Raw genomic sequence first — 24886 nt, 5'->3', positions numbered from 1 at the left:
GGAGATATAATAAATGTGGTAATTAGGTAGGGTCAAACGTACACAAGGAGAAAATTAAAGACACGGGTGAGGCAAAAAGTTCTTATGAGCAAACAAAAAAAACCTTTGTTCCAGTGTTAAAAGCCCGGCCCCACTTAGTAACAGATAGTGGCAGCTAAAGAAGTTTAAGGCATTGAGCATCCTCCCTAGCACAGGATTATTGGTCTATGGTGCAAGAGCTTGTTAATCGCCTTCCAAATGTAACCTCGAAGGGCTCTGTGAAGACTGAGATAATGTGTGTGGCTATCATCACCTCCATTTTGGCCTTACCGCCATTTTGAGTGTTTGTTTGTATGTATGCCAATCCGTTTATTCGTGTATGAATTGTGAATGTTTGATTCTGCAGAGTATCGCTCCGAGATGTAACTCGCCCTTGTGTAATTCCTACAAGGCATGCAAGAATTGAAATTACATTCGTAAAAGGTTTTTCCTGCCTTAGATAATTCTGCTGACCTTAGGTTCTGTTATCTGACAGATACAGTCACACACAGGGCTGGACACAGTAACTCCCTTATGTCACAAGGTTAAGGGCGGCCCACATATATGGTATATAGGATAAGAATATAGCAATGTAAAGCATATTTATGTATCAACCAATATATATTTTTACATGTCATCATATTATTTATCTCTAAGCCAGCCCCCTTAAGGGGTGTATTACTCATTTTGAAATGTATAAAAATGTGATACCAAGCAATATGTTTTCAGAGGCCTGAGTTCCTTGTTGGAATTCTTGTCTCCCAATTGTGCCATGGTGCAGATAAACTCATGTTGTTACTTTTTTAACCCTTTCACTCATTGATTTTATTTCTACGCTTTGACAGCTCAATACGGGAGCAGCCGTGGACGGAAATAATTGCAGCATTAAGACAGATTCAGGAAGGATCAGGTATTAGGGACATGCTACAGAGATTTCTAAAGCTGTGATTATAAATACAGGCGGTCTTCGGTTATCCGATGGAATCCGTCCCGCAAACCGCGAATCCAATGTTAATCTGCGGCGGATAATCTGTTCCAACGAGGCATTCAGCGGAATAAAACCAGCGCATACAAACAATAAAACAGCGGAATACATTACGACGAGTCGTATAATCCACTCGACAGATAGCAAGGACCGTGCGTGCATGTGTGCGCATATACATGTAATATATAGATGCTGCATCACGTTCAAATCGGTAAAGCTGTACATAGTTGTATTGATCAAGATAAAGGCAAATAAAAAATACCCCAGCGAAATGTTCAACAATTATGTGTCATAAGGCAAAAAAGCATCTGCCTTTAGTCCCAATGGGTAGTAAATACCCTTATTGCAAAGAGCCCTTCCCTTTGCAATAGAAATCTCCTTTCCTCTAACCCCCTTTGGCATAACCACGTCAATTGGTTTAAAGCCGTAAATCTGGGAGACTCACTTCTGCTCCGACTCGGTGAGAACCTTCCTCACGGGGGCGTACTTGACATTGGCGTCCGTCAGAGCCTTCAGGATGTTCTCCTGAGCGGACAGGTTCTGGTCAATGTACACCTTCAGCTGGGCATACTTCTTCAGCTGCTCAGCAAAGAGTTTCTGGAAGGAGGAGCAGTGTCACACAACCTTCACAAACGAAGACTTTATGCAGTCAGATGAGGATTGCAACTGCATCAGTCAGGTTGTATATGTACCATTGTCTAATAATGAACCCCTACGTTGCCAGGTGCCTGCAATATCCCACACTCACTCACCTCACTCACCTCACTCACTGCCTACCCCACTCACTGCCTACCCCACTCACTGCCTACCCCACTCACTGCCTACCCCACTCACTGCCTACCCCACTCACTGCCTACCCCACTCACACTACCCCACTCATTACCTCACTCACCCACCCACCCACTCACTACCTCACTCACCCACTCACTACCTCACTCACCCACCCACTCACTATCTCACCCACTCACCCACCACCAATGAAGGATATAATATAAGTGATCCGAATTTTGGACAAATGATCTGTAGAATGTAACAGTGGTTATGTGCCTCTTCTAAATTGTAATAAGTCGTTTGTAAGACTTCCGGAGCATTTGCCATCAATAAATGACATGAGCAGGGAGAAAACATGTCGGAGATTCAGGGCGTAGGAAGGTCGCGCACTTGTGAATTACACATATAGAGAAGATTCGGAGCACTTCCATGCTGTGCTGATTAACAGACGGGAGCCGGGCCACCTCTCACCTTCATCTCGGATCGGTCCGTGGTGACCAGCGAGGTGGTGATGTCATCCTTTTGGATGGCGTCACGGAGTTGCTGCTCCAGCGAAAGGCGCTGCTCCCTCATCTCTTGCACTTTGCTCAGGATGCGTTTCAGGTTCTGCAGAACGGCCTTGTCATCTGCAGAGGGGAAGCACAGCAGCTGTCCGGTCACATCGCTGCACACACGTCTCACACGTCTCACACGTCTCACACGTCTCACACGTCTCACACGTCTCACACGTCTCACACGTCTCACACGTCTCACACGTCTCACACGTCTCACACGTCTCACACGTCTCACACGTCTCACACATCTCACACATCTCACACATCTCACACATCTCACACATCTCACACGGCTGGTGGCAGCGTACAGAAGTATCGTTTTAATTGGACAAAAGACTCACCGGATGGTTACAGTGCATGGTCAAGTTCATGGGGTGGTATGATAAGAAGAACGATTCAAGACCCTTAAATTACCTATTATATGTATGCAATTACAAATGTTTATTTGCAGTTACACATAAAATCTTGACAAATCTAAATATACGGTGTACACACACACACACACACACACACACACACACACACACACACACACCCACACACACACCCACACACCCACACACCCACACACACACCCACACACACACCCACACACCCACACACCCACACACCCACACACCCACACACACCACTTGGCCCAATGTTGACCAATTCTCCCCTCTTCTGTGAAGCTATAGACACTATTAAAGGTGTGAATGAGTAAACGTGTCCGGACTTGAGATGGTACTGTACACGCCTTAAAAACCGAACAGGGATGGCCAACTCCAGCCCCAAGGGCCACCAAAAGGCCAGGTTTTTAAGGATATCCCTGCTCCAGCACAGGATTGCTCAATCATTGGCTCAGTCAGAATGACTGATGCACCTGTGCTGAAGCAGGGATATCCTTAAAACCTGGATTTTACAGACTTAAATTGGCCAACCCTGACCCAACACAAACCCCCTCCAGGCGCCCTGCTGGTGCGGAGAGGCTCACCTTCCGTCAGGCTGAGTGAGGGCAGGGCGTGGTGCAGCTGCTCCAGGGGCCCGTTGAGCAGCCGCAGGTTGCTGATGTGCAGATTCATGGCCTTGTGCAGCTCTGTGTTGGTGAAGCTAGCCTTCTCGTGCACCTCCATATATTTGGCCCATTCTTTGGTCACCTCCACCACGGAGGGGGAGCCGGAGGAGGGGGAGGCCGCCTGCTTCCCGACCTCCTCCGCAAGCTTCAGCTCCTGCCTCTCGTCTTCGTCCAGCAGGTCCTTAATGTCCTTCAGAGAGGCCTCCACGTCGGTGAACACACCGGACAGCACTGCCAAGACAGGAGACAGGAGGAGAGATGGATAGATTAACCTCTTCGCTGCCGGACGAGCCTGCCGCACAGGTTAGAGCACCATGCCAAGGTTTTCCTCGCAGTGAGGAGAACACGGAAACATCTTTTAGCCCAGTCATTTATACGGCTTAACCAGTGCAAGGGAAGCTTTGGGGAAACCTTCCACCTCCGCAATTCGGGGAACAGGATTTTTACCCAAAGTCATTTTAATGGTTTGCAGGACGGACATTAATATATTTCTTGTATAGAGCCGACAGTGTAAGCAGCGCTTTACATAGAATTTTTGCCCCGCAGAGCTTACAATCTATTTTGTGGTGCCTGAGGCACAGGGAGGTAAAGTGACTTGCCCGAGGTCACAAGGAGCCGACACCGGGAATTGAACCAGGTTCCCCTGATTCACACTCAGTGTCCTTGTTATCAGTCCGTGTCTTTACTCACTGAGCCGCTCCTTCACCCCAACACTCACAGAGCTGCCCCTTCACCCCAACACTCACTGAGCCGCCCCTTCACCCCAACACTCACTGAGCCGCCCCTTCACCCCAACACTCACAGAGCCGCCCCATCACCCCAACACTCACTGAGCCACTCCTTCACCCCAACACTCACAGAGCCGCCCCTTCACCCCAACAGTCACAGAGACGCCCCTTCACCCCAACAGTCACAGAGACGCCCCTTCACCCCAACAGTCACAGAGACGCCCCTTCACCCACCGAGCCGCCCCATCACCCCAACACTCACTGAGCCACTCCTTCACCCCAACACTCACAGAGCCGCCCCTTCACCCCAACAGTCACAGAGACGCCCCTTCACCCCAACAGTCACAGAGCCGCCCCTTCACCCCAACAGTCACAGAGCCGCCCCTTCACCCCAACAGTCACCGAGCCGCCCCTTCACCAACACTCACAGAGCCGCTCCATCCCAACACTCACTGAGCCGCTCCATCCCAACACTCACTGAGCCGCTTCATCCCAACACTCACTGAGTCGCTCCATCCCAACACTCACTGAGTCGCTCCATCCCAACACTCACTGAGTCGCTCCATCCCAACACTCACTGAGCCGCTCCTGCATCCCAACACTCACTGAGCCGCTCCTTCACCCCAACACTCACTGAGCCGCTCCTGCATCCCAACCCTCACTGAGCCGCTCCTGCATCCCAACCCTCACTGAGCCGCTCCTGCATCCCAACACTCACTGAGCCGCTCCTGCATCCCAACACTCACTGAGCCGCTCCTTCATCCCAACACTCACTGAGCCGCTCCTTCATCCCAACACTCACTGAGCCTCTCCTTCACCCCAACACTCACTGAGCCGCTCCTGCATCCCAACACTCACTGAGCCACTCCTGCATCCCAACACTCACTGAGCCGCTCCTGCATCCCAACACTCACTGAGCCGCTCCTGCATCCCAACACTCACTGAGCCGCTCCTGCATCCCAACACTCACTGAGCCGCTCCTGCATCCCAACACTCACTGAGCCGCTCCTTCATCCCAACACTCACTGAGCCTCTCCATCCCAACACTCACTGAGCCGCTCCTGCATCCCAACACTCACTGAGCCGCTCCATCCCAACACTCACTGAGCCGCTCCATCCCAACACTCACTGAGCCGCTCCTGCACCCCAACACTCACTGAGCCGCTCCTGCATCCCAACACTCACTGAGCCGCTCCTTCACCCCAACACTCACTGAGCCGCTCCTGCATCCCAACACTCACTGAGCCGCTCCTGCACCCCAACACTCACTGAGCCGCTCCTTCACTCCAACACTCACTGAGCCGCTCCTGCATCCCAACACTCACTGAGCCGCTCCTTCATCCCAACACTCACTGAGCCTCTCCATCCCAACACTCACTGAGCCGCTCCATCCCAACACTCACTGAGCCGCTCCTGCATCCCAACACTCACTGAGCCGCTCCATCCCAACACTCACTGAGCCGCTCCTGCATCCCAACACTCACTGAGACGCTCCTTCACCCCAACACTCACTGAGCCGCTCCTGCATCCCAACACTCACTGAGCCTCTCCATCCCAACACTCACTGAGCCGCTCCTGCATCCCAACACTCACTGAGCCGCTCCTGCATCCCAACACTCACTGAGCCGCTCCTGCATCCCAACACTCACTGAGCCGCTCCTTCACCCCAACACTCACTGAGCCGCTCCTTCACCCCAACACTCACTGAGCCGCTCCTTCACCCCAACACTCACTGAGCCGCTCCTTCATCCCAACACTCACTGAGCCTCTCCATCCCAACAATCACTGAGCCTCTCCATCCCAACACTCACTGAGCCGCTCCTTCACCCCAACACTCACTGAGCCGCTCCTGCACCCCAACACTCACTGAGCCGCTCCTTCACCCCAACACTCACTGAGCCGCTCCTGCACCCCAACACTCACTGAGCCGCTCCTGCATCCCAACACTCACTGAGCCGCTCCTGCATCCCAACACTCACTGAGCCGCTCCTGCATCCCAACACTCACTGAGCCGCTCCTTCACCCCAACACTCACTGAGCCGCTCCTGCATCCCAACACTCACTGAGCCGCTCCTGCATCCCAACACTCACTGAGCCGCTCCTGCATCCCAACACTCACTGAGCCGCTCCTGCATTCCAACACTCACTGAGCCGCCCCTTCACCCCAACACTCACTGAGCCGCCCCTGCATCCCAACACTCACTGAGCCGCTCCTGCACCCCAACACTCACTGAGCCGCTCCTGCATCCCAACACTCACTGAGCCGCTCCTGCACCCCAACACTCACTGAGCCGCTCCTGCACCCCAACACTCACTGAGCCGCTCCTTCACCCCAACACTCACTGAGCCGCTCCTTCACCCCAACACTCACTGAGCCGCCCCTGCATCCCAACACTCACTGAGCCGCTCCTGCACCCCAACACTCACTGAGCCGCTCCTTCACCCCAACACTCACTGAGCCGCTCCTTCACCCCAACACTCACTGAGCCGCCCCTGCATCCCAACACTCACTGAGCCGCCCCTGCATCCCAACACTCACTGAGCCGCCCCTGCATCCCAACACTCACTGAGCCTCTCCTTCATCCCAACACTCACTGAGCCGCTCCTGCATCCCAACACTCACTGAGCCGCTCCTGCATCCCAACACTCACTGAGCCGCTCCTGCATCCCAACACTCACTGAGCCGCTCCTTCACCCCAACACTCACTGAGCCGCTCCTTCACCCCAACACTCACTGAGCCGCTCCTTCACCCCAACACTCACTGAGCCGCTCCTTCATCCCAACACTCACTGAGCCTCTCCATCCCAACAATCACTGAGCCTCTCCATCCCAACACTCACTGAGCCGCTCCTTCACCCCAACACTCACTGAGCCGCTCCTGCACCCCAACACTCACTGAGCCGCTCCTTCACCCCAACACTCACTGAGCCGCTCCTGCACCCCAACACTCACTGAGCCGCTCCTGCATCCCAACACTCACTGAGCCGCTCCTGCATCCCAACACTCACTGAGCCGCTCCTGCATCCCAACACTCACTGAGCCGCTCCTTCACCCCAACACTCACTGAGCCGCTCCTGCATCCCAACACTCACTGAGCCGCTCCTGCATCCCAACACTCACTGAGCCGCTCCTGCATCCCAACACTCACTGAGCCGCTCCTGCATTCCAACACTCACTGAGCCGCCCCTTCACCCCAACACTCACTGAGCCGCCCCTGCATCCCAACACTCACTGAGCCGCTCCTGCACCCCAACACTCACTGAGCCGCTCCTGCATCCCAACACTCACTGAGCCGCTCCTGCACCCCAACACTCACTGAGCCGCTCCTGCACCCCAACACTCACTGAGCCGCTCCTTCACCCCAACACTCACTGAGCCGCTCCTTCACCCCAACACTCACTGAGCCGCCCCTGCATCCCAACACTCACTGAGCCGCTCCTGCACCCCAACACTCACTGAGCCGCTCCTTCACCCCAACACTCACTGAGCCGCTCCTTCACCCCAACACTCACTGAGCCGCCCCTGCATCCCAACACTCACTGAGCCGCCCCTGCATCCCAACACTCACTGAGCCGCCCCTGCATCCCAACACTCACTGAGCCTCTCCTTCATCCCAACACTCACTGAGCCGCTCCTGCACCCCAACACTCACTGAGCCGCTCCTGCACCCCAACACTCACTGAGCCGCTCCTTCACCCCAACACTCACTGAGCCGCTCCTTCACCCCAACACTCACTGAGCCGCTCCTTCACCCCAACACTCACTGAGCCGCTCCTTCACCCCAACACTCACTGAGCCGCTCCTTCACCCCAACACTCACTGAGCCGCTCCTTCACCCCAACACTCACTGAGCCGCTCCTTCACCCCAACACTCACTGAGCCGCTCCTTCACCCCAACACTCACTGAGCCGCTCCATCCCAACACTCACTGAGCCGCTCCTGCATCCCAACACTCACTGAGCCGCCCCTGCACCCCAACACTCACGGAGCCGCCCCTGCACCGTGGATCTTTGGTACTCAGTCAGAGTGCGCGTAGCGCGTAGAGTTGGAGAAGAAATGTTCTTCACAGATAGAAACAGATTTACTTGTGCTGCAGCAAAAATACCCTCAGAATGACTAAACGGGGCAGAAAGCGGGACCGAGCAACGTATTGCCGGAAAACACCCACTTCTGTAATTACTCAGCAAACTATGCACTTAAACACGTGGTGGAAACCACGGGAGGAACGCAGATCTAGGCCTGGGCTGAGTGGCAGGGGCGTGGCAGGGGCGTGGCACCGCTCACCCTGCATGGACTGAACCAGGCTCTTTACAGTGTCCGGCCGCACGCTCAGCGCTGCGCACTTCTCCATCAGGGCTGGAGGGATGTGACTGTACAGATCCAGGTTATCCACGGTGTCCGGGTCCAGCTGCAAGGAGTCTGTGAACTGACTGAGGAGAGGAGAGAGTGAGAGGCAGACAGGCCCAGCGGGGACAGAGGCCCAGCGGCGCGGGGAGACAGGCCCAGCGGCGCGGGGAGACAGGCCCAGCGGCGCGGGGAGACAGGCCCAGCGGCGCGGGGAGACAGGCCCAGCGGCGCGGGGAGACAGGCCCAGCGGCGCGGGGAGACAGGCCCAGCGGCGCGGGGAGACAGGCCCAGCGGCGCGGGGAGACAGGCCCAGCGGCGCGGGGAGACAGGCCCAGCGGCGCGGGGAGACAGGCCCAGCGGCGCGGGGAGACAGGCCCAGCGGCGCGGGGACAGAGGCCCAGCGGCGCGGGGAGAGAGGCCCAGCGGCGCGGGGAGAGAGGCCCAGCGGCGCGGGGAGAGAGGCCCAGCGGCGCGGGGAGAGAGGCCCAGCGGCGCGGGGAGAGAGGCCCAGCGTCGCGGGGAGAGAGGCCCAGCGGCGCGGGGAGAGAGGCCCAGCGGCGCGGGGAGAGAGGCCCAGCGGCGCGGGGAGAGAGGCCCAGCGGCGCGGGGAGAGAGGCCCAGCGGCGCGGGGAGAGAGGCCCAGCGGCGCGGGGAGAAAGGCCCAGATAAGCAAAAGGAGGACATGGTAAACAAACAAGTGGCTATTCAACATGGATATATGGCTTCTCAATCTCATTTACGGAGTTATGTGAAACGCTAAATCATTTTGAGAGGCCTGTACACAAAAAGTAAGCAAAGAACAGAAAGAGAGAACAATTGTGACAAACCAAAAGAAAGTGAGATAAGCGAGGCCGTGTACGCGTATATATACACAGGTAGGAGGCATTAGGTAGCAGACAGTGCAAAAGGGCCTGAGAGAACCATCCCAATATACAGTGGTCGACAAATCACCAAAAAATCTACTCGCCCAACAAAAAAAATCTACTCGCCACCTAGTACCACACGTGTGCTGCTTGGGCCAATAGTAGCTCGCCACGATGTTAAATCCACTCGCCCGGGGCGTGCAAATGTATAGGTTTGTCGAACACTGTCAATAGGTAAATACCTACCCAAAGCAGTATTTAGGGTTGTTTTTATTGTGTTTTCTGGAATTTAGTTTTCCACCTTTAGACTGTAAAATCTTTGCAAAAAGCAGCGCCACCCGGCGGCAGCACCACCCGGCGGCAGCACCACCCGGCGGCAGCACCACCCGGCGGCAGCACCACCCGGCGGCAGCACCACCCGGCGGCAGCACCACCCGGCAGCGCCCAGAGTTTGCAAAGTAACAAAGGGTATTTTTTCAAGTGCAAAAGACGTCTCAATCCAATATAGACAAACAGCACAGACCCCCTCACTGCGGAGATCATTTGGGATTTAAGTGGCTCTTTGATATTGCCAATTTAGATCAGTTCTCATCAGAATAGTTAAGCATTGTTATATCTTGCTTGGTGACTACTTTTTATAAAGAAAAATAGAACCGCTCACCCATAGAAATCCTAAATCTATATGTACGGTGATGGGAAATAAAAAGTAGGTGCAGGTGGGGATAGTGACAAAAACTATCTAGGTAATGATCCGAAGAAGGATGAAAGAAACCCAAATTCTGCGCTCGATACATATATAAGCAGTAACAGGACTGCAGTGACCCCACAGGGAGAGTGTGTGTCAGCAGGCTAGTGACTGGAGAATCAGCCGTATCAAACCAAAAATAACAACATTTTAATGCATCTTAATATTACACAATGAAATTAAGTATATACATAGCAGATAAAGTGAAATCCTCACAGTGGTGTGGTAAATAAGGATCATAGGGATATATGCATTATGAATAGACACGGAATTTAATATAGTTATTTTCTGGTTTGGAGGCTTTGCTTTGAATCATTGGGATTCATACTTGCTTATGTGCTATTCATAATGCATATATCCATATGATCCTTATTTACCACACCACTGTGAGGATTTTACTTTATCTGCGGTAAACTAGTACTTTTAATAATACTCCGACAATGGCAGTACCGAGTTTCTGCAGATCTTGGTGGGATTTCTTTACCATATATCATGGTAGTTTGTCGTGCATAAAATGTAACTGCTCCACAGCGCTTATTCTGCTGCGGTTTCCAGTCTGAAGGGGCCTCCCGGCCCGAAATGTTACGTACCCACCCCGACACCCAGGTAGAAGCCAAGCATGTCCCCACCCTGCCCAGGAACGGACATTGGAGCCAAATACCCTCAAACGCTGTAACTTTTTTGCACAGTCAGACCCTTTTGCTTCTCAAACACCCAGTGCTGCCTAGTAATGCCACTTTTTGTTTTCGGGTTACCCAGGGGTGAAAGTAGGAGCCATTGTTAGACCCGAGCAGCTCACCAAGGGACCGGGACAAAAAATGTGTCCTTTTTATTGTTCATATAATGCACGCAGCTTTTTGAGAACCTGGGAAACTATGAAACCATCTCTTAGGAACCACAAAATCGGCTGCTATGTGGCCGATTGCTCCGGTTGGAATAGATTGTGTCATCAGGGGAAGCTAAAGGATCGCTGGCATTCATCTCTCTGGTGCCATGCAACGCACCATTTCCCGCCCCGTCCCCAGCAAACCCAATGAAGGGAAATCAAACCTACTCCAGCACTTCGTTCTTGGCTTCGATCTGAGACATGATATCCCGCAGCAGTTTGGCTTTCTCCTCGCTGGGGGGGGAAAACAACACGGGAGTCTGAGAATAATACATTACAGCCCAAATAATCACTCCGCTCTGGCAGCACAAGTGTTAAATCCCATTGAACCCTTTCACCGCCACGTTAAACAGCCAACAATCACGGTTTTATTTTTGCCCTCCCACTGCTTAATCACACACACACTTTACTGGGGAAATACTTCAGGGGCTTTGCTGCGAAGAAATCACAGTATGGGGGTGGGGTGGGGGAGAGGGAGATTCATATACACAAATCTATAATGTTACACAAGAAGATATACTGCTATATTACTGGAGCAGTCCCCATCTCGGTTCTTCTATGTTGAGGCACCATTCTTCTATAGGCAACTCTCCTGAGCGTCACGGAGAGGGGAAGGCCAAGATGAACTCATGGTACGCTTAATGTGCAACTGGTACAAACTGCAGGAGACTGGTCCTAACGCGGAGAACCAGCCCCCCACGCAGAAGGGACTATTCGTTAAACTCCGAGGAGGGCGTCTCAGAGGAAAACCGCTGTTTTTACACAGACCGCTTTGGCTCCCGGGCAGGGGGGGGCACAGCTTAAGAAGTTTGCGCACCCCTGCCCAAGAGTATGAATGATGCCCGTACATTTCCCGTCCCCCGTCCGTACTGGAGCTCCTGCAGCCGTCGGCACACACCTGTACAGCGAGGAGGCCTCGTGGGCCGCCATCGGGACCAGCTTAGAAAAGATATCGGGTCCGGTCACTGCAGGATCTGTGGGGTTCACCGGGAGCGCCTTAACCAGAGGGGCCCCTGGGAGCAAGAAATAAGGGGCGAGGTTGGTGACCAACACAGGGCAAGCAGAGATTAAATCAAACCACAATTTCCGTCTATTGCTGCCCATCTTTATAGCTTAACCCAGTTCAAGCGTCACCGGCAGAAGTAACCGTTACCTTGGGTCTTCCAAGCCAGGGGCGCTCAAATCCTATCCTCCAGACCCCCCCAAACAGGTCAGGTTTTCAGAATATCCCAGCTCCTGCACAGGTGGCTCAAAATCTGACCTGTTGGGGGGGCTTGAGGACCAGAGTTGAGCCCCCCATGCCTACACGTATAAAAACCTGATCTGTTTGCAGGGGTGGGGGGGGGGGGGGACAGGGACAGGAGAGGGGTCTTGAGGACTAGAGTGGAGCCCCCTGCTCTAAGTCAGGGAAGGCAGTCTTGGATCAATGACCCAGTTAATATATTCCACAAAGTGAAATGCTTATCGTTTTAAAACAGGCCCGCGGCTTCCTTTTATACCCAGACTAACCTGGCGTCTGCGCCAAGCGCTTCTCAATTCCCTTTGTGTATTACCCACCACCTCTGCTGGGGGGCATGTCCATGAATCCACCACTCTTTCCATGAACAAGTAGTTGCTCCCATTTCCCCCTGAGCTGCCGCCCTCCAGCCTTTATATATATATATATATACATTATAGTATAACATTTAATAATCTGCTTTAAATACAACAAGTTATAAGTGATAACCGGGTGCTCAAAAGAAAGGGGGGGGGGGGAAAAGCAGAAAAATGACTACATTTAGTCTCCGGGAAGCCCGTGTGATCGCTGGGATCTCCGGAAAGCCCGTGGGAACTCCGGAAAGCCCGTGGGATCTCCGGAAAGCCCGTGGGATCTCCGGAAAGCCCGTGGGATCTCCGGAAAGCCCGTGGGATCTCCGGATAACCGGCTGAAGAATCCTGGTTGAAATCCAGGCGCCATGGCAAAACAGATTTATCTCCCTGTGCCTCAGACACCAAGAATTCGATTGGAAACGATTTGGGGGCAGCGGCTCATTTTGCCAATAAGACAAACCATGGGCCAGCAAGAGTACGTTAATATTAAATACTAACCCCCGTGCCGCCTCTCAAACAAAAAGGTGTCGTCCCCAAAAATGAACCAACAGTTAGATGTAGCAAATCTCCCAATTATTATTAGGTTTTTATTTTCTCACAGTAACCTGAACCACGGGGGTCCCCGGAAATGATCCGCGCTCTCCTGACCGCCGGCTGACACTTCGTTTACAAAGAATACTTGGGGTCCCAGAGATAGGGGGTGGGGAGGCAAAAGGGGGGGAAGAGACACCATGGATCAGCTCTGCGGGTGCCCCCCCAAGTTCAGGTAACATACAAAAATAATTTTAAAAGTAATTGAAAGGGGAAATAAAAATGGAGCTGCGGGGACTGCTATTCAGGGGTCAAATCGCAGCCATTGAGATCAGACTGGTTTAAGTATTTAAATCAGGTTTCATTTCAAGCTCTGCGAGATTGTAGGACGTTTCATTTAAACTTTGCACCAAAGGAGAAGCTCGAGTGTTCCCAACGCGAGTGTTTTGGACAACACTGGGAGGTTCTGTTTGTGGTGGTGGGAACAATGATAATTTCAGCTCCGGAGACACCTCGGCGTCCCGCGATCCTTACCCTCTGAGGTGCTGCGGGGGGCAGCCCCGGCTGGGTGAACAATATGGGGGCTTGTCTCCCGCGGGACGGGAGCCAGCAGGAAGTCGCGACATCAGCCGTCGCAGTTTACTATTAGCCCGGGTTACCTGGGGGGGTTGAGCCTCCATGGAGCACAGTATGTCCGGGAGCAGGGGGTCTCCGGAGTGGATATCAACGCGGTACAGCTCCAGAGACCCCCTACTTCCCTTATAGGGGGGGGGCAGCTTTTTTTTTAATGCAATGCGGCTTTAAGCCCTGAAAGTGGCCTCTCGTTCTCTTACTAAACAGGAGTAGCGCTAGAAACAGCGGGGTGACCGCCACCGGGTCCTGCCGAGCCCCCCTCAGAGGGAGATACTGTTATTAAAGGAATATAGATAAACATTTGCACAGAAGGATGGTTAGACAGGTCTAAAGAAGAGAAATCGCAGGAGATGCTGCTGAAGAACAGGACATTGAGTCCTCGCCCACCTTTCACTGCCTGCAGCGTGTCCAGCGCGGGAACGGATTCGTGGTAAATGAAATCATTGTCTTTTTTGGCTGAATTGGACCTGCAAACAGAAAACATGGAGTGACTACCATTCCTGGGTGATGTTAAACCAGAATAACACGCTGGGTTTGAGACGGGAGATGTTTGATGCAGATTATATTGGGAGGACTTGATTATCCCCGGAAGAGAGCAGTGTCTGCCCTACAGGTTCTCAGGGGTTTCCATAGCCAAGGAAACAAAGTGGCAATTGTCTGTTTTGACCAAAAAAAAAAAAATGTAACAGACATTAGGGGGTGAAACCTGGGCGACCCCTTACACAATGTTCTGCAAATATTTCATTTAAATGCCTGGGGGTGGGGGTGAGGGGGAGGAAGAGCGCGGGACCTCTATAACTGCCCCCCCCCCCCCAAAAAAAATCTAGCGGCCCCAGTTTGTGCACCGCCCTCCCCCAACCAGTCAGGTTTTCAGGATATCCCTGCTTCAGCACAGGTGGCCCAGAGGCTCATTCGAAGACCCGGGCCCTTCCTCCACAATATATATACACGAGAAAAGAAAGCTAACGTTCCTAAAGCTGCAGTGGGGAGGGTAATTACAGTTATTGGAGAAATCACAATGACGGCCATCTTTAATACGCCCCATAGAATTTCAAAGGACTCACTAAAAATAAATCCTTTTTTTTTTTTTTAAACACAATTAAAACAAAATCAATGTAAGTTTCAGTTAGTGTGTCCTTGCACTCAATGGGTTAGCTCAGGGGTGGGCAACTCCAGTCCTCAAGGGCCACCAACAGGTCAGGTTTTCAGGATATCCCTGCTTCAGCATAGGTGATTCAGTCAAAGACTTCAGCCCCCCGTGTTGAAGCTGGGATATCCTTAAAACCTGACCTGTTGGTGGCCCCTTGAGGAGTGGAGGTGCCGCCCCTGCCCTGTAACCCCTTTGCTGGCTGTGCCGCCGGCTCGGGAACCAGCAGGGGGGATTACTTACTTCCCACCGATCACGTCCATGGTAAACCGCAAGGCGTCTTGTACCGTCGTTGGCTGACCCTGGGAGGGGAGACATTCAGCCACGGGACTTGGGATCAATAGTTACAGGAAATACAAGAGCGCGCGCACAGCAAAATATACACAGGCATACCCCGCTTTAAGGACACTCACTTTAAGGACACTCGCGAGTAAGGACATATCGCCCAATAGGCAAACGGCAGCTCGCGCATGCGCCTGTCAGCATATCCTGAACAGGAATACCAGCTCCCTACCTGTACCGAAGCTGTGCGCAAGCGGGGAGACTATAGAGGCTGTTACACATGTGTTATTTACATCAGGTATGCACGTATATGACTATTGCAGTACAGTACATGCATCGATAAGTGGGAAAAAGGTCGTGCTTCATTTTAAGTACATTTTCACTTTACATACATGCTCCGGTCCCATTGCGTACGTTAATGCGGGGTATGCCTGTATAAACCAGGCACAAAGTGATGGTGAGTAAAAAACCTTCCGCCGTACAGTTCCAGAAAATAAAAACATCCCTTGTGAGCACATAATCCACGTCTCAGACCTGTCTGCAGCCCGGCTTTTCCCCATATTCTCTTACAGTGTTTCCCCTGCAGCATGGGATTCTGGGTAATGACATGCAAATGAGCAATGTCTCGCTTTAAAAAAATTAAAATAAAATCTACATATGTAAATACAATGGATGTAGAAACCTGCAAATAGTTATTACAATTCACTTGGAGTTTAAGCTCTTCGGGGCAGAGCCTCCTCCCTTTGCCTTGTCGTCATTTATCTGCTACGCTTATCACCACTGTGTGCAATTTATTTACCTTGTGTTGCAGTGCGGTAAAGCGCAGAGTACTTTGCAGGCGCTACCTGTGTGTAAATACAATGCTACATACAGGCGCCGTGAAACACTACATCCCATGTGCCCGATTATTCTGTATTTGTTTGATTGGGCGGTCTGATCATTTAATGTGAATAAGGACTTACCACGGGGCACACACCCCCTCCCAAAATACGCAAGCAGTGCCAATTGCTTTTAATCTAAATAAAGTGTGTGTGTGTGTGTCCTTGCTTGCGGAGATGATGAATGCCTGTATGTGTGAAGATGATCAGACCGGTCTCATAAAAACCAGTGTTGATCCACATTAAATCTGCAGCTTAGATGAAGGAGGGAAGTCAGGTCTTACCTTTGACTGTTTGATGGCTTCGCCGAGTTTGTCTAAAGCGCTCTGCAAGTAGGCAACCTGTAGATGCAAACCCGCATCAGCAGAGCGAACACCTGGGAGGGTACATGTTCATCTGTACAACCCTCTCACCCTAGCAAAGAACCCTAACACGCCCCCTGGGGACCAAATCCATCCAGACGAGGGCCTCGGGCGGACCTGGGACAGCCTGCTCCTGCTAATTTTACTGCAACCACAAGCAAGGCCTCACCCTGAAACTCACTTAAGCGAAGGGGAAAATGTATACCGATTTAAACCGCTTTAAAGGCATCCAACAAGCCCATTACAATACTCCTTTGGCCTTTTACATCGTTTTATTCCGATCGAGTCCCTCCGGAAAACCAGTTTTGCCGAGCCCAGCCTCCCATGAGCTCCTAGGCCAGAGGGCTCACACTTTACATGACGCGACACCGACGGAGGGGGTTATTCACTACAGTCTCCTGGCTGCAAAACCAGCAGAAAAGAGTTGCACCCCATTTAAAAATCGACGGTAAAAGCAACCCCGTTGATTTGGATAAATGTGGTGGCTTTTTGGCATTGGTTTTGCGGCCTTCGCAGACCCCACAGATCCTCAGCGGGCGACAGAACTAAAATAAAAACTAGTCGTGAAATCTAGCAGCGGGAAGGGACAGGCTCGTGCTCCCCCATGTGCTCATCACAACCTCTTTCTGGCACCTGGGGCAATAGCATGGCAGGAAAGGGCTCGCAGATACAGGAAGCTGGTCTCGGGGGAGCAGCAGTTTCAAAAAGAGCAGCGCGCACGTAGTTTTAAATCCCGGGTGGGGACGGCCGATCAGGAGGAGGAAACGCTGGCGTCGCGGCACACTTTGCACTCACCTGCTCGCCGTACTTCTGCTGTTCCTCCGCTTGCTTTCCCATGTGCAGCTGTGGGGACAGAGATACAGCCATCATATAAATGGAGGAATACATTAATTATCTGCCTCATAAAGCTAACAGGTATGGGAATCACGGGGTGCTCCGGAGCCGAACCCCGTTAATTTCGGCTGCAGGGACCCTGCGGTTTCCGAGTCAGTTACGGGGTGGCATTACCAGGTGCTCCCTCCAGGAAAAGCCAAATCCCATGACACAATAGGAAGAAGCAACGCCATCAGCTGTGGCTTCCAATCGGATGGCCGTTTAACCCCCTTCATTGTCAGAGGGTCGGGGCCACGGACCCTCCGGCAATTCTGCATCACGTGACCAATGTTCAGAGCGATCACATGACGCAGCTTCTGTTCCGGATGTGCCCGGGCGGACCAACCCACCCCCTTTAATGTAGCACATCCCCTTAAAAATGAGGAACCGGACAATGACGTAAGGCGGCCCTTTTTTGTACACACCATACGTCATGGCACGGAAAACCCAGGAACACCAGTATCTTATAGTCCCTGTAAAATTGAAGCTAACGGGATTCGGCCCCAGAAGGACCTCTTGGGTCGCTGGTTCCCATAGGGTTCTTAAGAGCTGAATCACATTAGTTTCAATGTGGAAGTAGCAGCTGCTGCATTATTAGGCCTCGGTCCCGCTGCGCTCGGTGGCGCGGGCGGCCACACGCGAGTTCCCCACCAGCAGGGGAATCCTCCCGAGCCGGTCCCCCCTGGCGGCACAGCGCACTACACGTTGTGGCGCGTCAGCCGCTATGGGACACAAGAGAATGGTGATCCCTAGCGTTGACGCGTCACGTGGTGTGGCTGTGAGCCAATGAGGAGGGGAGGCTTCGGGGGGAGGAGAGGCTTCGGGGAGCGGGGAGGAGTGTGGAGGGACAGCAGCGTGCGTGCCTGTCTGTGTGTGTGTGTCTGAGTGCGTGCGTGCCTGTGTGTGTGTCTGAGTGCGTGAGTGCCTGCCTCTGTCTGTGTGTGTGTGTATGTGTGTGTGTGCGTGTGTGTGTGTATATGAGTGCCTGTGTGTGTGTGTATGAGTGTGTGTGTTGCTTACCATCAGCAGCTCCAGCCCGAGTCCGTGGAGGGAGGGAGGGGGGGGGGAAGAGTAGCGGGTCCCTCCGCTCAAGCCACGCCCCCCCTCCCTGTCAAGCCTCCCACTCCCGCCCACCTCCTGCTCCCTACAGACCGCATATCGCGGTCTGTGTATCTCAGCGCCCCGCCTGTCTGCAGTGCGGGCGCGCTGACTCTGGGAGCGGGGCCTTAGCCCAACTCTCATATCTTGCTTCTATATCCAGTGTTGTGCTATTAAAAGGGCAGAACATGCTACTTTGTATTTTTCAGATCACGAAGGAGAACAAAAAAAAGTGTCCCAATTATGCAGTCACTACAATTTCATAGTACGCAAAAAGTTCAAAATGAAAAAGAAACGCAAGGTTCAAAGACAAATAAGGAATATTAATTATGACCCCCTGCATCGCCCCCAATATATAAGAGAGACTTTAATTAGGGTCTTATTCACGAGATTGCACGTCTTGAGCCCCTGGGCAGTATTACAAAGTGCACCGACACACGATGGCGTGTTTGGAGAGAGATTAACCCCTTGTAAGGAGTGGCATGTGGTTTGGTGCGGAGCGGCAGCTGGGGTGTCAGGGTAAGAGACTAAAAAACGCACAGACGGCCGCAGCACATTATATACAGCTTACGGTGCGATACCTGCAGATTTACCTCTTTTTGGGGGAGGAGAAGAGAAAGGAAGGGTTTTTTAATCCTACCTCAACCGTGGGGGCCCCTGGAACTGCTCCGTGTTCTCCCACCAGGGGAGCACAAGGCTCCCCAGATATTGGCCATTACTTGCTGTAGGATTATTGAAGACTCTCCAGGCAATGGGGGGGGGGGGGGATATCATTTATTAAACGCTACAATATTGTGCTATAACAGGCTATTGCTTCGGCCCGTACAAGCTTCAGGGTGTCTGGATATTCTTCCATTTTCCTACAAAATGCTGACAAGTGGTGGTCTCTCCCACTCGCAACGTTTTTCGGGGTGTATAACAGACCCTTTTCTTGGTGCTATGTTGTAGTTCCTTTTTCCCTCTGTCAGTTTTAACACAAATAAAATAAATATGGCCGTAGGGTCACAAATCGTAAGTCGCAATTTTTTTAGGACTTTCTATTGGCCGTCGGAGCAAACCCTGACCCTGCGGCCGTTTAGCATGTTCCAGCTTGCCCGACGTTATACATATAGAACAGAACAGGTCCATCAGAACATTACAGAGCCGGCTACATCTGTATTTAGTTTACAACACAATGCCAGAAACGCTTTGGACGTCGCCCCCTACTGTCCCCAGCCTAAACACACACCAAAGAGATTAAGATCTAGCTGGCTTGGCACCGCTTAGTAAAAATGCCCTTGTGCGGAGTGAAGGACAGGTAGTGCTGCAAACGTACAGAAATTGCTTTGCCAGTCCCTGCCCTCCCTCGCCCGCCGGGCACAAGCGTCCTACTCACGTGAGCGATGGCTGCAAAGTAATAAATCTTCATCTGCACCAGCTTCTTCCAGTCCTTCTGGATCTTGCCCAGCAGAGAGGCGGTGTCCGAGTTCTCCAGCGCCCGGCACGCCTCCTTGTAGTAATCCACCACCTGGGCACACACGGCAGGACCACGCAAAGCAGTTAGGAGCCCACTACGGCTATGCACGTCGGAGGGGTGCGGTTAAGATTTTTAAAGTGGGGTTTCCAGGAATAAAATTAGCTACGTAAAATGTGAGCCCGATCTGATCTGATTAATCGGTTGCAATTCTTTTTTTCTAGCGGTTATTATAATATAATAAGCCTGCAGTACAGCGTTTACACAGCATCGTCTGCCAATTACACCAACTTGTTCCACGTGCCTCATCTCGCTTCCCCGGGGCTCCTGGAAGCGCAACAGGCATTTCCAATGTACGTTTTGTTCCTAAGGGACCTACAAATCACACGTATCTCTCTCTCAAGCAGAGAGATAGCTAGAGGTGGAAGCAGACACCCTACTGCAGGGGGCTCAACTCCAGTCCTCACGCCCCCCACCCCCCAAACAGGCCAGATTTTCAGGATATCCCTGCTTCAGCACAGGTGGCTCAGATATTCTGAAAACCTGGCCTGTTGTGGGGGGCGGCAACTTGAGGACTGGAGTTGACCACCCCTGTCCTGTGAACAAATCTTTGTAAAATAAAACTGCATGCTATTCCGAACACATCATTTACTATTTCTCTTGGGATATATATTATTATTATTTTTTTTTTAAACGGAGAAAAAAAAGTGCAGAATATTTAAAGAAATCACGAGGTGCTAAATAATGACCAATACACTGACACGTGTAGATGATATTCAAGCCTTTTCAATAACATATGGTGTGTGGAACAGCTTTGGGTCAAAGGAACAAACATGCTAAACCATGTTTACTGTCTCACATAAGAATAGACCTTATAATACAGGCAAAAAGCACAGCGTGCGGACGATGTCCCTCCCGGGTGGAACATACTCCGCAGTGTTAGACACTCGCTGCCTTAGATCGGCGAGTCCTTGCTTTGGCTACATGACCTTCCGACAGGGTCCGGTCATGTCACTTCTATGGCGGTGATGGGAGTCCTCATGCGCGCGCTTCTGCAGTCCCCGTCTTATGCCCTACGCGTTTCGCTGCAGACTCCGCTTCCTCAATGAGACACGACCATGGAAGCGACGTCACAGGATCCAGTCGGAGGAGGTTGTGTCACCAAACCGAGGACGCCAAGAAAGATCTAAGGCAGCGAGTGCCTAACACTACCAAGTCTTTTCCGTCCGCGGGCTGTCCCCCCCGCGGGCTGTCTCCTCCGCGGGCTGTCCCCCCCGCGGGCTGTCCTTTTTGCCTGTATTATAGACAGTAAACATGATTTAGCATTGTGTGTTCTCCTTTGTCTTTTGAAGCGAAGCAAGAAGTCCCGAGGCTGTTCCACACACACCATGTTTTATTGTGAAGGCGTGAACGTTACCTACACGTGTGAGTGTATCGGTCATTATTTAGCACCTTGTGATTTATTTGTTACCTTTCCCCCCCGTTTTGATTTATATCCCAAGATAATTTACGCTGGTATCCGATTTGGATTTCTTGACACGGTCCTATAAAGAGCATTTGCTTCGGGACTGTACGGAAGTGTATATTGTATCACTTCGTGCGCACTATCTATTATATTGCCAGTAGTTTGGCTTTACATTTTCTTTTCTGACATCATCTATTTGTGAAGCGCCAGCATATTCTGTAGCGTGGTACCACGGGGGGTACAGAGCGATGTATATTACAGAAACCGTTACATACAAGTGAGGACAGACATGCGCAGATACAAAGCGGTAATGAGGACCCTGCTCCGGAGAGCTTACACATGGCTGACCATACCCGTGTCTTTCATCTGACCTGTCTCTGCTTTCCCCTGCTTACCTCCCGGGAACCCCAGCAACAAAGGGGTTAAATAAGGACCATTGCAATTTGATAAACAGACACGGGAGCGGCATCTTAAAGTGTTTCGCTAAACATCCCAGAACAAAACGTAGGAGAGGGGCGACTTTGCCCTGAGCGCACACTCACACCCACTCACACCCACTCACACCCACTCACACCCACCCACCCACTCACACCCACCCACTCACACCCACCCACTCACACCCACTCACCTGGGCACTGATCCTTGCCACCAGGAAGCTCTTGCGGTTGTCCAGCATAGACTTCTCCAGCAGGCACTCCTGGGCCTGTCCCTGAGGGGGCAAACACAACACGCCGGCGCCGTGAGGAGACGCGTCCTGTAACGGCGCCAAGCAAAGCCCAGAAGGATCCGGCACACACAGGAAGTGGGAGCTTGTATTTGTATGGCGCCAACATAATCCGCTGCGCAGTACAATGTGGGGTGTGGGCCTGAACAGATACATACAACTTCAAACAGCAGGTCCGAGGAGCTCACAATCTAAAAAGCCAGAGGGAGGCGCTTACATGGGGGTTACCTTTACAGGAGGTGGTGCCTATGTGCAGCCACTGCCAGCAGGGCCCATGTGTGCTGATACTCTGATTAACCTTCTCACTGCCAGAGGAGCTGGCAGCACAGTGCGCTGTGTTCCTTTAGTACCGTGCCCAGGACTAAAATGAACCAAGACTAGTGCCAGGTTTAAAGGGCTCAGTGCAGGTGAATGGCACCTTTATACAAACGGACACGTTTAAATGCCGTTTAAAAGAAATAAACGAACATTTATATAGTCAACAAAAGTTTGCGGGTTTTATACTCTTTGTCTAATGCAGGGTGGGCAACTCTCGTCCTCAAGGGCCACCAACGGGTCAGGTTTTAAGGCTATCCCTGCTTCAGCACGGGTGGCTCAACCAGTGGCTCAGTCGAAGATTCGAAGACTGAACCACCTGTGCTGAAGCAGGGATAGCCTTAAAACCTGACCCGTTGGTGGCCCTTGAGGACGGGAGCTGGCCACCCCTGGTCTAATGCCTTTTGGTGATTAGATGGTCAGCCCTCACAACTAGAGAGGAATTGGGCTCGTTATTTTGCCCTTGTATAGTAATTATGAAGCCATCATTTAGTGACACAGATACACAACAATTATTCTTTTACTTGTATGGCACCGACATTCCGCAGCGTAGTACAATGAGGTAGGACAGGAACATTGTATGACGAGTACATGTAAAGACAACGTGAGACAAAAGGAAGGAGGTCTCTGCCCCAAGGAGCTTACAATCTAGGAGTGGGGGGGGGGGGGGGAAGTAAGTGGCTGATATAGTTGAATTAACCCGGTTTAAAGTATAAAATCTCTCATTTTTAACCAGATGCAAAGAGTCCCCTTTTTGAATCACGAAAAGAAAAAAAAGGAAAATGGCACGTGGACCGGACACACCAGATCTGACGGTGTGAGGCTCCCATGACCCCGGCACACACCGCTGCCTCTTACCAGCATTAGGTTGATGTTGAGGTTCAGGATCTGATGGCTCATGTCCACACTGTAGGTGTGAGCAAAGTGATCCCGCAGGTAGGCAAAGGCGCCGGCCGCACACTGAAAGTGGGTGCAGGAAACCTTCATGCCCTGGAACAGGGAAGACACACGCGACGTTTAAAGGAACCTCGCCGAAAAACATCTATATCACCGTTTTATAACACAACCTCCTGCCGCACAGGAAGTTCCGTGCGCAGGACGCGTCCCCCCAGGAACGAGGGCCCATCAACCTGTTAGCAAGTGAAAGCTGGAGATTAGAGGCTGTCATGCGGTTTCCCGGGGGTGGGGTTTGATTTCAGCCTGGCTTCCTTCCTTCGCCATTTTAACAGACCTCTCTCTTCCCACTCAAAGGATTAATGGTTTACTCGCCGAGTACATGAAACCACACACACGTGGGCTGGTGCCACGCACCACAACGCTCCCCAGGTTACCCAACCCCGCAAGGTAACACAGTAATAACTTTTAACCTTCCCAGTGCCCAACTCCCACACCCACCAGGCAAAACGTGGGAGAACTGACCCCGGATCCATTGCGCAAAGAGACCAGGTGACAATGACGGAATATGTCGGCCTGAATATGCCAGGCTACATCACCCCCATATCGTCACTGGCATTGTGCACTAGCAGAGCTACAGAACGTAAGAACGACACTTACCTCCTCGGACACCCTCTTGTCCATGGCACCCAGCATGGAGTGCAACGCTCCTGCGGGACACAAGATACAGTCATGGAAGGCACTTGGGGGCAGAGAACGGCCTGCACCCTCTCACCCGGGGGGGACCCCTGGCAGGGTCTCCTTATTACACCGTATCCAAAATTATACAATTATACGTTACAGATCAGCTTCAATTACAATATTCCAGGAATTATTGATGCCAGCCTTAGTCTGCAGAGATTATATTATAAATGCGTTAGAAAGGTTTTTTTGGGGGGGGGGGGGGTAGTAGGGGATTTGATTTAAACGGTTTCATAAAATGGAAAATACATTAACAATCCAAACAATGTAACAAGGAAAGAAATGTAAATGTAACTAGAAGTATCTTACACAGAAAAATCACACGCCAAACAAGGCTAGTATATAAAAATAATTATAATTATTATTAGCCAAAAGCCTGGAGACTCCAGGCCCTTTTCGTATTTAAGTGAGGTTTTCATTATTCAAGGAGACGCCATACAAATGTATCAAAAAATCCATCAGAAAGCGTAATAAACGTTTTCGCCTAGAAATAATTAGCCTATTATACAGATTAAAGCGATGATGTGGCCTGGGCAGCTTCTCCGACGGTGAAAGTAGTGTCGGGCCCAGTGGGTAAAACTCCCGGCCCATTCCCTCAGTCCGCGTGGCCGGACGTGCCTTACCGAGGTTATACAGGACACAGGCGTGCCTTACCGAGGCTATACAGGACACAGGCGTGCCTTACCGAGGCTATACAGGACACAGGCGTGCCTTACCGAGGTTATACAGGACACAGGCGTGCCTTACCGAGGTTATACAGGACACAGGCGTGCCTTACCGAGGTTATACAGGACACAGGCGTGCCTTACCGAGGTTATACAGGACACAGGCGTGCCTTACCGAGGTTATACAGGACACAGGCGTGCCTTACCGAGGTTATACAGGACACAGGCGTGCCTTACCGAGGTTATACAGGACACAGGCGTGCCTTACCGAGGTTATACAGGA

At 51.9% G+C, this 24886-nt stretch overlaps 1 protein-coding gene across 2 annotated transcripts in view; it reads right to left on the bottom strand.

Annotated features, from left to right (window-relative positions):
• The window catches only part of PTPN23 (protein tyrosine phosphatase non-receptor type 23), a 53623-nt gene that overhangs the window by 14438 nt on the left and 14299 nt on the right, over positions 1-24886 (bottom strand). Inside the window, exons 1-15 of one of the 2 annotated variants that reach the window (XM_075588132.1) lie at positions 24562-24847; positions 23858-23907; positions 23162-23293; positions 21893-21973; positions 19722-19853; positions 17171-17218; positions 16298-16354; positions 15097-15155; positions 14094-14173; positions 11851-11965; positions 11121-11186; positions 8396-8541; positions 3302-3613; positions 2246-2400; positions 1449-1600 (exon numbers count right to left, since the gene is read on the bottom strand). In XM_075588132.1, the coding sequence (XP_075444247.1) occupies positions 1449-1600; positions 2246-2400; positions 3302-3613; positions 8396-8541; positions 11121-11186; positions 11851-11965; positions 14094-14173; positions 15097-15155; positions 16298-16354; positions 17171-17218; positions 19722-19853; positions 21893-21973; positions 23162-23293; positions 23858-23893 (1571 nt within the window). In that variant the 5' untranslated portion in view covers positions 23894-23907; positions 24562-24847. Of the gene's footprint in view, positions 1-1448; positions 1601-2245; positions 2401-3301; positions 3614-8395; positions 8542-11120; positions 11187-11850; positions 11966-14093; positions 14174-15096; positions 15156-16297; positions 16355-17170; positions 17219-19721; positions 19854-21892; positions 21974-23161; positions 23294-23857; positions 23908-24561; positions 24848-24886 lie in introns of those variants that run through there. The other variant, XM_075588131.1, reaches the window with a different exon arrangement.

Source organism: Ascaphus truei, chromosome 2 (genome assembly GCF_040206685.1).
Source record: "Ascaphus truei isolate aAscTru1 chromosome 2, aAscTru1.hap1, whole genome shotgun sequence".
Classification (NCBI taxonomy): domain Eukaryota; kingdom Metazoa; phylum Chordata; class Amphibia; order Anura; family Ascaphidae; genus Ascaphus; species Ascaphus truei.
The sequence above is the reverse complement of the archived record's forward strand: the minus strand, read 5'-3'. Positions and strand labels throughout refer to the sequence as shown.